This window comes from Schistocerca serialis, chromosome 4 (genome assembly GCF_023864345.2).
Source record: "Schistocerca serialis cubense isolate TAMUIC-IGC-003099 chromosome 4, iqSchSeri2.2, whole genome shotgun sequence".
Lineage (NCBI taxonomy): Eukaryota > Metazoa > Arthropoda > Insecta > Orthoptera > Acrididae > Schistocerca > Schistocerca serialis.
In genome coordinates, this window is record NC_064641.1 from 284,387,925 (window position 1) to 284,399,596 (window position 11,672).

Genomic DNA, 11,672 nt, shown 5'->3' on the forward strand with positions numbered 1-11,672 from the left:
AGGTAAAATAGTCCCCCATTCGGATCTCTGGGCAGAGACTACTCAGGAAGACATCGTTATCAGGAGAAAGAAAACTGGCGTTCTACGGATCGGAGCGTGGAATGTCAGATCCCTTAATCGGGCAAGTAGGTTAGAAAGTTTAAAAAGGGAAATGGATAGGTTAAGTTAGATATAGTGGGAATTAGTGAAGTTCGGTGGCAGGAGGAACAAGACTTTTGGTCAGGTGAATACAGGGTTATAAATACAAAATCAAATAGGGGTAATGCAGGAGTAGGTTTAACAATAAATAAAAAAAATAGGAGTGCAGGTAAGCTACTACAAACAGCATAGTGAACGCATTATTGTGGCCAAGATAGACACACAGCCCATGCCTACTACAGTAGTACAAGCTTATATGCCAACTAGCTCTGCAGAAATTGATGAAATGTATGATGAGATAAAAGAAATTATACAGGTAGTGAAGGGAGATGAAAATTTAGTAGTCATGGATGACTGGAATTCGAGAGTACGAAAACGGAGAGATGGAAACATAGTAGGTGAATATGGATTGGGGGTAAGAAATGAAAGAGGAAGCCATCTGGCAGAATTTTGCACAGATCATAACTTAATCATAGCTAACACTTGGTTCAAGAATCATAAAAGAAGGTTGTATACATGGAAGAATCCTGGAGATACTAGAAGGTATCAGATAGATCGTATAATGGTAAGACAGAGATTTAGGAACCAGGTTTTAAATTGTAAGACATTTCCAGGCGCGGATGTGGACTCCGACCACAATCTATTGGTTATGAACTGTAGATTAAAACTGAAGAAACTGCAAAAAGGTGGGAATTTAATGAGATGGGACCTGGATAAACTGATTATCCAGAGGTTGTACAGAGTTTCAGGGAGAGCATAAGGGAACAATTAACAGGAATGGGGGGGAAAGAAATACAGTAGAATAAGAATGGGTAGCTTTGAGAGATGAAATAGTGAAGGCAGCAGAGGATCAAGTAAGTAAAAAGACGAGGGCTAATAGAAATCCTTGGGTAACACTAGAGATATTGAATTTAATTGATGAAGGAGAAAATATAAAAATGAAGTAAACGCAGCAGGCAAAAAGGAATACAAACGTCTCAAAAATGAGATTGACAGGAAGTGCAAAATGGCTAACCAGGAATGGCTAGAGGACAAATGTAAGGATTTAGAGGTTTATCTAACTAGGGGCAAGATAGATACTGCCTACAGGAAAATTAAAGAGACCTTTGGAGAAAAGAGAGCCACTTGTATGAATATTAAGAGCTCAGGTGGAAACGCAGTTCTAAGCAAAGAAGGGAAAGCAGAAAGGTGGAAGGAGTATATAGAGGGTCTATACCAGGGCGATGTACTTGAGGACAATATTATGGAAATGGAAGAGGATGTAGATGAAGATGAAATGGGAGATACGACACTGCATGAAGATTTTGACAGAGCACTGAAAGACCTGAGTCAAAACAAGGCTCCAGGAGTAGACAACATTTCATTAGAACTACTGACGGCCTTGTGAGAGCCAGTCCTGACAAAACTCTACCATCTGGTGAGCAAGATGTATGAGACAGGCGAAATACCCTCAGACTTCAAGAAGAATATACTAATTCCAATCCCAAAGAAAGCAGGTGTTGACAGATGTGAAAATTACCGAACTATCAGTTTAATAAGTCACAGCTGCAAAATACTAAGCGAATTCTTTACAAGCGAATGGAAAAACTGGTAGAAGCCAACCTCGGGGAAGATCAGTTTGGATTCCGTAGAAATGTTGGAACACGTGAGGCAATACTGACCTTACGACTTATCTTAGAAGAAAGGTTAAGGAAAGGCGAACCTACGTTTCTAGCATTTGTAGACTTAGAGAAAGATTTTGACAATGTTGACTGGAATACTCTCTTTCAAATTCTAAAGGTGGCAGGGGTAAAATTCAGGGAGCGAAAGGCTATTTACAATTTGTACAGAAACCAGATGGAATTTGTAAGAGTCGAGGGGCACGAAAGGGAAGCAGCGGCTGGGAAGGGAGAGAGACAGGGTTGTAGCCTGTCCCCAATGTTATTCAATCTGTATATTGAGCAAGCAGTAAAGGAAACAAAAGAAAAATTCGGAGTGGGTATTAAAATCCATGGAGAAGAAATAAAAACTTTGAGGTTCCCAACTCGCATATCATATTCATGGCACTGTCTCCCCTAATTTACACAATACAAAACAAGCTGCCCTTCTTTGAATAATTGTCCTCCACCAGTCCTAACTGATGTGCATCCCACACCATGCAGCAGTACTCCAGAAGATGATGAACAATTGTAGTGCAGGCAGCCTCTTTAGTAGACTTACTGCATTTTCTAAGTGTTGTTCTGATACAGTCTTTGATTCACTTTCCTCACAACATTATCTATATGATCATTCCAATTTAAGTTATTTGTAATTGTAATCCTTAATTATTTAGTTGAATTCACAGCCTTTAGATTTGTGAGATTTTTTTGTGTAACCGAAATTCAGTGGACTCTTTTGTGTACTCATATTGAGGAGACAATTGCCACTTTTTGCACCGCATGGATATCTTGTCTAAATCTTTTTACAATTGGTTTTTGATCTGCTGACTTTACAAGGAGGAAAATGACAGCATCACCTGTAAACAACCTAAAAGGGCTGCTCAGATTGTCTCCTAAATTGTTTATATTGATCAGGAACAGCAGAGGGCCTATAACACTTCCTTGGGGAAAGCCAGATATTACTTCTGTTTTACTTGATGACTTTCCATCAGTTACTCTGAACTGTGACATTTCTGACAGGAAACCACACATCCAGCCGCCCAACTAAGATGATACTCCACAGGCACACAATTTGATTAGAAGTCTCTTGAAAGACAGAGTCAGAAGCCTTCTGCCAGTGTCATGAAGGCGTATTTCAGGTGTCAGTCTGGGAAAGCCACTGGCTAATAGAGTTTTGCCACAGCTGCAAGAGTGTGTGTTTTCATTGGGGTTGGTGTGTACTTTTGCTAGCAAAAGAGCAGGAGCTCAAAACCTAGTGTGAATTATGTATTCTATAGTGTGTGTCTATTCAGCACACATCAATCCACTATGCGTGAGTGGTTGCCTTTCCTTTATTTTCCATATTATTCTACCAATCAATTTCCATTGTTATAATTTGCTAAGAGAGTCATAGGATTCCCTGCAGAAACTAAGTTTTTAATTAATTCACCTACTATATTCAGAAAGTGATTGTTGAATACTGTACATATTTGTCACTTGTCAGTAACAAAAATATTCCTATGTACTGACTTTATATTCTCAAACTCTTACTGTAAGCCAAACACTTCGTTTATGATTTACCACATGGTTTTTATTTTGTTCTGAAAATTGGCCATTCTGTTTGCACATAACATGCTGTTTACCTTCCTAACAACATTTTAAGCACTTTACCATACTGTTTGTAATATAGACTTCTGCAACTTGATTGATACTAATATTTTGAGGTAATTCCCACTTTGTTCTACATGTCATCCTTATCCTCCTAGTGAGACATACAGCTTGCCTGCTAGTGGTAGCAACCTATCTTAAATGTTTCACGGGAAAATAATTCTCGAAGAACGAGACAAATGTGTTGCGGGAAGTGTTACACAAGATGTGTGTGAGAAGTTGGAAGAATAGTCTCAAAAAGTAAAGGAAATAAGAGTTACAAAACAAAATGCCTTTACTGGCCTTCAATGTATCTGCCATTAGCAACAACATACTTCTGATATGAGCTGCAAGGCTGCTGGGAACTGTCAGCAACCACTTCTACTGAAGTTGCTTAAAGGACCATGGTTGTGCATTACTGGATATCCACAATGTCTGCAAACTCAATTTTCTCGCTCAATGCAAGGTGGCTGTTCTTTGAAACCCTCAGTCTCCAGATCTGATGCCGGCAGACTTCTTTTTGTTTCCCCACTCTAAATTAGCCTTGAAAGACATGCCTTGCAGACCTTGCATGTGACCATGACGCTTCAAGTGATTCCACAACAAGCTTTTGCTGACAGTTTCTAACAGCTCTACAACAGATGTCGGAAGTATGTTGTACCTAATGGTAATTAGGTTGAAGACCAGTAGAGGTTTTTGTTTGTAATTCTTGTTTCCTTTATTTTATAAGACCATTCTGTATCTACACTAGAAACACTTAACATGTCTGAAAGGCCATTTACACTTTTACTAATAGAATGACCTTCTAGAAAAGAAAAATGAACAAAAATGTTGCTATAGTTGGAAAGAATAGTCAGATGATGTAAATTTAGATCTTTCAACATTATTCTCCTTCCACAATCACTTGTAAAAGTAATATTGAAGCCACCACATACAACTAATTTTTGGTACTGTCTCTAGCTCAAACAGAAATGTTCTGAAATCAGGGTTAGGCAACATACAGATAACTATAATTAAAAGTATAGTTTCACTACATTCAGTTGCTCCTGCACTCAGTGGTCTGTCCAGTGCTTTTGTGTGTCAAATTCAAAAGGAATACTGTTTTTCACATACATGGCCACTCTCCCACTTCGCAGAGCTTCTTGAAAAACAGACAGCTAATCGACACCAGCATAGGACAGCTCTGAATTGTCACACTGCTTAAGTAGTGCTCTGATACATCAATAATGTCAGAGTTAACATTAACAATCAGTTCACTAACTTTATTTTTAATACTTCATACTTTAATGAAATATGCTCTAATTTTTTGAAAGTGAAAGTGGTTCCTTTGTTACGAGAGACTTCCCTTAAGCAGCAATACCTGTCAGCTGACTTTAATATAAAAAAGGTGTAACTCTTAACATCAATCACTTCAGCAATTTTCCCATAAGTGATCCCAGCACCCTCCACTACATTGTCATCATTAAGCTTTGCCAACCTGCACGGCCATGCCTAGAGCAACCCAGTCTATTGACAGACTTAATTGGCATCACTGCAACTTGGGCCATACCCCCGCCAGCAGTGCCTTCTCAAGCTCCATGTTAATAAGCCCAATAGCTGTATTAAGACGAGGCTGATTATGTTACTGAAACAACTGCATGAGGTGCACACCTGTGCTTCAGATCTGAGTAGCTACTATTCCACGTTATCATACAAGTGATGGTAAAATTGAAATGAGACCAGTAAAACAACACAATAATTCTGTGGTTTTGTCAGTTTGTCAGCTTTTTGATTATGACTTATTCTTTCTGAAATGTTGGAATATAACATCATCATAATAATAGCATTCCTGAAATTTCATATGCTGAAACGAATATGCCATATTTGGCCAGGTCTAGGTTTGGCTAACAAAGTTTACTGAACTGCAGGCACATTATTGTTATTAGTCCTCTACAATGTAAATTTAGTACATACTTAAGTAACTAATTCTGATACAACAAAGACATATTCATGTAAAAGACAACCTGATTGATACCAGAATTTCAGATGTGATTTCTGCATATTTTTACTTTTGCTTTTTTCTAGTTACTCTTTCCATGTACCCATTCCCTCTTTCCCCTTTCAACATTATACAAAAGGTAACTGGCTGAAGGGCACAAATCTTTCTACCCTGTTCACCATTCTCTACTCTTGCCTGCATCATCTATAGCTTCATGAGAGAGCCTCAAAGTACTTAATTCATCCCCATTGCAGGCACTCAGTGACAAACCAACCCACAATCCTCATAATACTTGACACAAAAGGTACTTACCTTCCAAGTTGTATAGCAAAGTATAATATGCACTTGTCAGCAAGTATGTAGAAATACACACTACAAAGATAATTCATTTACAGAGTATTTTGCCTTGCAAAAAAATGACGTGACTGTAGCTGATTACTGCTGCCATCAGCGAATTATAACGTTCACAGTAATCCAATGTCGAGCTAACTCTAAAATACTATGTAGATTTTCATCTACCATCATCTTGTGGTACAACACTTTCTCTTCTTTTAATACCTCCATTCATAGTCCATCCTTCTTGGGATTTTCTCAAATAATTCCAGGCAAGATTCAGTTCCTTGCAATAATGCTTACCGTTTCTTTAAACCAAATAAAAAATAACAAGTCATTTAAATAAGTGCTTTGTAGGGCAAGTCTGTAATAAAAGTGGGACAAGAGCTCCTGAAAAATGAATTCTCTCTTATAGAATATCCTCGTTCTGTCATCTCATTCATGCTGCTGAATGCCCTAGTTCCACTTTGGAAACAAAAGTCATGTAAGCTGCCCTTGAAGCAGCTTTTATGACCCTTATCCACTGTTTTCAAACAATATAAATGAAGTATTTCATATAAAAGTTTAATTAACTGAACTTATTGAAATACTGCAAAGTGAAAGTGTTTGGAAAAGCTGGCCACAGCTCACTAAGAAAGGGGAACATCTGTTGTAGCCCAAAGAAACTTTTCTACCTTAGAAACAGAGAAAAACAATCTTGGTTGAACAAGATGGATTTATTTAATCTTGACATGTGATACATCTCACCTGTTGTTGGCATCATTAGGCAATCGATAAGAACTCTTGCTAATCATGACCGAGGCGTCGAACGTAATTAATAGTCCCATAGAATTGGTACGTAACAGTCAGATAACTACCGTCAACGCCTCATTACATCACCAATAAAATTCTTCCTACTCATAACTGAGGCGTCAAACGTGATTAAGATTCCCAAAGAAGTGATTAAACGGCCAGATAGCCATTGTCAATGCTTCATTACATCACCCACGAAAAAACTGCTCCATGAACACTGTTATGGTATGACAGCACATGCTCACAGTATTGTGGACAGAACATATTTGTGTTCAAGGGCCGCTTTCTTCGTGTGTGATGTAATGAAGCATTGACAGTGGTTATGTGGCTGTTTCCTCCAGTTCTTCAGGAATCTTAATCACATTTGATGCCTCGGTTACGAGATGGAAGAATTTTATCAGTGATGTACTAAAGCATTGACTGAGGCTATCTGGCTGTTACACTGATTCTCGGGGCTTTTAATAACTTCGGCGCATCGGTCATGATTAGAATGTTTTTATCGATTGTCTGGTGACGTCTAAGAACAGGTGAAATGTGTGTCACGTAAAGATTAAATAAACCTATCTTCTGCAACAAAGACTGATATTTCTGTAACTAAAGATCTATTACGATTGCTGTACCAGTGCACTGCAATAGTTATGGAGTGGAGCGATTTTAATTACTTTTCTATCTCATTTTTTTTCCTTGTTGTGTGGTTTACGCAGTCAATGTAGTTCTTTACAAACTAACTACATAAAACTTTACTATCTTTAAATGTTTTATTTCAACAGGTGGCTTTATGCTTCCAGAAGATGGTAGCTCATGTGTTGGGCATCCAATTATCTCGAGCTGAGCAAGAAGAGCAACAACCTGTTATGAGAGCAGAAATTGTGGCTGCTCCACCTGTTATTCCAGAGAACTCTTCAACCATTACACGCACCTCTTCAGTTTGTGTTATCCAGTGAATGTCACATTGTTGCTTTGTATCACCCTTTTGTAATTTTTAAATCTCTCCAACAGATCTGAAGAAAGCTAATAATTGTTCACAAACACTGTTCTGAGAAATTACAGAACAGTACAGCTGTTGTTATCTTGAAGGGACTATAAACTGGAAAACAAATATAATAAGATGAAAAATTAAATGAACACTAATAGGAAACTACATACAGAATGGCTACTGTATAAATAGTGCTTAACATTTTAATCTTTTAATTTATATACTATAAAACAATAAAACATAGAAAAATCATTATTTTCAATCAACTGCACAGTGTAAGTTGAGTTCACAAGTGGATATTCATGCATTCTGCTTCTAATTAAAAAAATGTTCTTGATGGCTGACAGTGATACCTTTTCACATAATATTCCTTTAATAGTGAGATGGCAACTAGAGGGCTAGGCAAGTATGGTGAAACAGATAAACAGTGATGTCACTGATGTAATCATCTCAGAATGTGCATAAAGTCATTTACAAAAAAACCACTAGAAAACTAAATGAGGTCTCTGCAGAAATATAGGAATACTTAAGGTGACACTGCCCGAATGAATTATCTTAGAAAACCGACTGAAGGAAGGCAAACCTACATTTCCAGCAATTGTCGATTTAGATAAAGCTTTCACTCTTTGAAATCTGGATGGTAGTGAGGATAAAATAACTGGACTGAAAGGTTATCTACAACTCACCCAGAAATCAGACTGTAGAAATGAGAAAGGACAAAAGCAGAGCAGTAGATGTAGAGGGTGCGAGATGGGGCAGTAGCCTATCACCAGTGTCATCCAATGTGTTTGTCGAGTGAGCAGTAAAGGAAACCAGGGAGAAATTTAGAAAGGGAATTAAAGTTTGAGCAAAGGAGTAAAACTCTGATATTTGCTGACAGTGAAATTCTGTCAGACAGCAAAGGCCTTGGAAGATCAGTTGAACAGAATGGATAGTGTCTTGGAATGAATAGAAACAAATGTAAGGTAAATTTAACGGAATTTACTCAAGGAAAATCAGTCAAAGCTGAGGAAATTAGATAAACAAATGAGATACTAAAAAAAATCGGAAGATTTGAGCAGAAAAATAACTGGTGATGGCCAAAGCATAGAGGGTACAAAATGGAGATGGACAATAGCAACGAAAGAGTATCAGTAGAAAAGGAATTTGTTAACGTGAAATAGTGATTTAAGTGTTAGTATGTCTTTTCCTGAAGGAATTTGGCTGGATGATGTCTTGCGTGGAAGTGAAGTGTGGCTGATAAACAGTTCCGAGAATAGAAACTTTTAAAATTTGATGCTACAGAACGCAGATGGGTAGGTCAAGTACTGAAGTAGGTACTGAACAGAATTGAGGAGAAATAAATCTTTGCAGTTTGGCTTTCAAGCAACTGGGAAGCACATATAACTTCAGTGTGTGTTGGAAAGTTAATTTTATGACCTACCAAATCCATTACCTTGCTAGGTGGACAGTCTAAAATTTTTATGATGCTATACATCACTCCTTTCTGTGCCTTGGTACAACAGAGTGATGGACTGTGTAAGACATTTCTCTACCCAGTAATACTTGTATACATGTTAGTGTTATTTTTGAACTGTGATTGGTTGATGACACCAAATCTCAAAGGAGTAAATGTACTGCCAGGCTCTTAACAGTAGTCCCAATAGTCTAGTGAGCATTCTACAAGAAGTTCTAGTGTGACACAATCTATTATCCACACTTGTCTGCAGGTTAACACATTCTTCCTCCATCATGAGTTTTGTCATAATACAGTACTGAAAACAAGTGGAAACAATGTCAGTGGTTTACACTTTCATCTCCAAAATCTGTTGTTATCTGTGATACAAAGGCTACAAAGCCATCATTTAAAACCTATAACACATGGCTTCTATTTCAGGTTATCAACATAGATACCTAAGACTTTAAAGAGTACTGATTCATTTATTGAGTCACCCTCATACATATTGTATAAAATTGTGGTCAGAGCTTGTGTAGAGTAAATTGCATGTAGAGCAGACTCTTGCCCATCCAGGGTTATGCACACCAAGAAAAAAAATTTACATATTTTGCCAATGTGGTGTCCAGTTAATAAATACAATTCCACATCTTGTCACTTATGATGAAGATCACGCAAAATGAGAAGAAAGCTACTGTTTACATATTTCATATTATAGACATATTTTGCAGCAACAGTTCAGTAATCTTCCTCCTGCACAGTATCTGCCAAAACAACAGAGGGCTGTCAAAGTTGCAATCTACAACAGAACATTATAAAATGTTCGTCACTCAAATTGAATCATGTGCTCATAAACACACATTACTATGCTACTCTCTTACTTAGATTTGTAAAGCCTACACCAACACAAGTTAATTTCACTTTCTTGGAACCAACATTTAGTTCATCTTCATTATCTATAGTCTCTATTACATCAAGTTTAAAAGCCAAATTAAAGTACTCTTTCATGTGACGAAGAAACTGTATTGCATAAGGTGATAATGGTCCAGTGATACACACAGATACATCTTTTGGTGTGAGAGCCATAAATAACGTGGTGTGGCTCTGAAACACCGAGTCTACACAGCCACCCCTATACACTTCTTCCAACAGTCGATATGCTGCTTCTCTTCCTATGTCTTCTGGTACCGATGGAGGCAGATTTGCTCCAGCAGCTCTGGAAACCATTTCACCAGTATATACTACACCTGATGTTGTTTCTGCGTACAAAGCAATACCGAAACCTGGCGACTTGCCTGATTTCGTGCCAGTGCAGTGGTCAGTGTGAATGTACACATCAGGCAAAAACTTTAGAATGATGCCTTTCGCTGATTCTACTAGTCTGTTCGCAATCGCTGGTGAAACACGTACTGCATAAACTACGCCACGTACACGTTTAATTTTTCCAGGTTCTTCTAACTGCAAAGGTTTCAACTGCTTCCTTACTGGGCACTTGAAAACAATTTCACCGCCACCACCTGGCGCCATACCACGCTTTGTGATTGAGAATTCAAGTCCCTCGTCTGTTCCAAGAAATCTTCGTAGGATTGGACGGGCAACATTATGAAGCACATCCACTGAAATGTCTGTCGCACAATTTGTTACACCTTTCAAAACAGCATTTAGCGGTTTCTTACAAAAAGGAGCAAGAGCTATTAGCACTTCCAAATAGTAACCAATACCTCTAGCTTTACAGCATTCGTGTTCAACATGTCCTCCAAACAGCAAACCAGGTTGATAAAATAAGGAGGTCCCTGTCTCATTAACCTCTACAGTTGAGCCATTCGTTACCTTATCTAACAACCTCACAAGATTCACTTCAAACTCTTTAAGGCCTGGATCGTCACTTCGAGATCTAATATCCTTAACTTTAACAGCTTTTCCACTTAACGTCGATAATATCAACCGCTGTCGTAAATAGTTACTTCCATCAAATTTTAAAACATCACTCGCTTCCGTCATCATTGTCCGCACCTGGCCACATGCAAACATTATTGCAAAGTGTAAACACTTCCAGGGATGGGCGATTAGTTGCAATTAATCGATAAATCGTAATTATTGTGGTAATCGATTACGTGCAGTCAGGATTCCACATGTACTCTAATTCGCTCCATTCCTAAAATAAGTCTCGACAGTGCAGTCAACCAATGAGAATGGAGTTAGCAACTGTTAAACGATTGTAAATAATATTACAAGTTCATTATTGTTTCTGTTACATGTGCGCAAGTATGTTTGATGTATTTGTTTTTTTGTATTAGAGATCTGTGAAGTTTTTTTTTAAATATATAGTTTTGTGGCTTATTGCTAAAAGTGCCAATGTCCAAAATCAACGTTTTTCAGTTATTGGCTCTACGACACTATCCGTAAGGTCACAGTTTTGGTGTAAAAAATGCCAATGTCCAGCTCCTTTATTAACAGAGATACAGATTCATTTAGGGCTCATGTCCAGACGGAATGTCAGAATAGCATTAATGGGAAGAAAGGCCAATATACACTTAAGCCCGTTTGAAATATATTTTTGTATAAATAAAAGGGCCAAACTGCACATTGGCCCTTTTAACCCATATGTGTTTGTGACAAGTCAAGCAACATGTGTTGGCATTGTTGTATAACCTTGTGTTGACACTGTTGTGTAATTGTGTGTTGACACTGTATTGAAACCGCTTGTCGAGATTGTTTTGTAGTGTTTGTTCAAACGCCAGTTAGACCATTATTACA

The 11,672-nt window shown here is 37.9% G+C and overlaps 2 protein-coding genes across 2 annotated transcripts in view; one reads left to right on the forward strand and one right to left on the reverse strand.

Moving 5' to 3' along the window:
• The window catches only part of LOC126473879 (ras-related protein Rab-28-like), a 44,108-nt gene extending 36,362 nt beyond the window's left edge, over window positions 1-7,746 (forward strand). Inside the window, exon 5 of the mRNA XM_050101216.1 lies at window positions 7,275-7,746. Within this exon, the coding sequence (XP_049957173.1) occupies window positions 7,275-7,448 (174 nt within the window). The 3' untranslated portion in view covers window positions 7,449-7,746. The remainder of the gene's footprint in view (window positions 1-7,274) is intronic.
• Window positions 7,747-9,380: 1,634 nt separating this feature from the next.
• LOC126473878 (RNA 3'-terminal phosphate cyclase-like protein) lies at window positions 9,381-10,968 on the reverse strand. Its single transcript, XM_050101215.1, has one exon. The coding sequence runs from the start codon at window positions 10,944-10,946 to the stop codon at window positions 9,780-9,782; it is 1,167 nt and encodes a 388-aa protein (XP_049957172.1). The 5' UTR covers window positions 10,947-10,968; the 3' UTR covers window positions 9,381-9,779.
• Between the last annotated feature and the right edge of the window lie 704 nt (window positions 10,969-11,672).

Coding starts and splice junctions, on each gene's coding strand:
- LOC126473878 (XM_050101215.1), bottom strand. CDS start 10,946: ATGTTTGCATGTGGCCAGGTGCGGACAATGATGACGGAAGCGAGTGAT.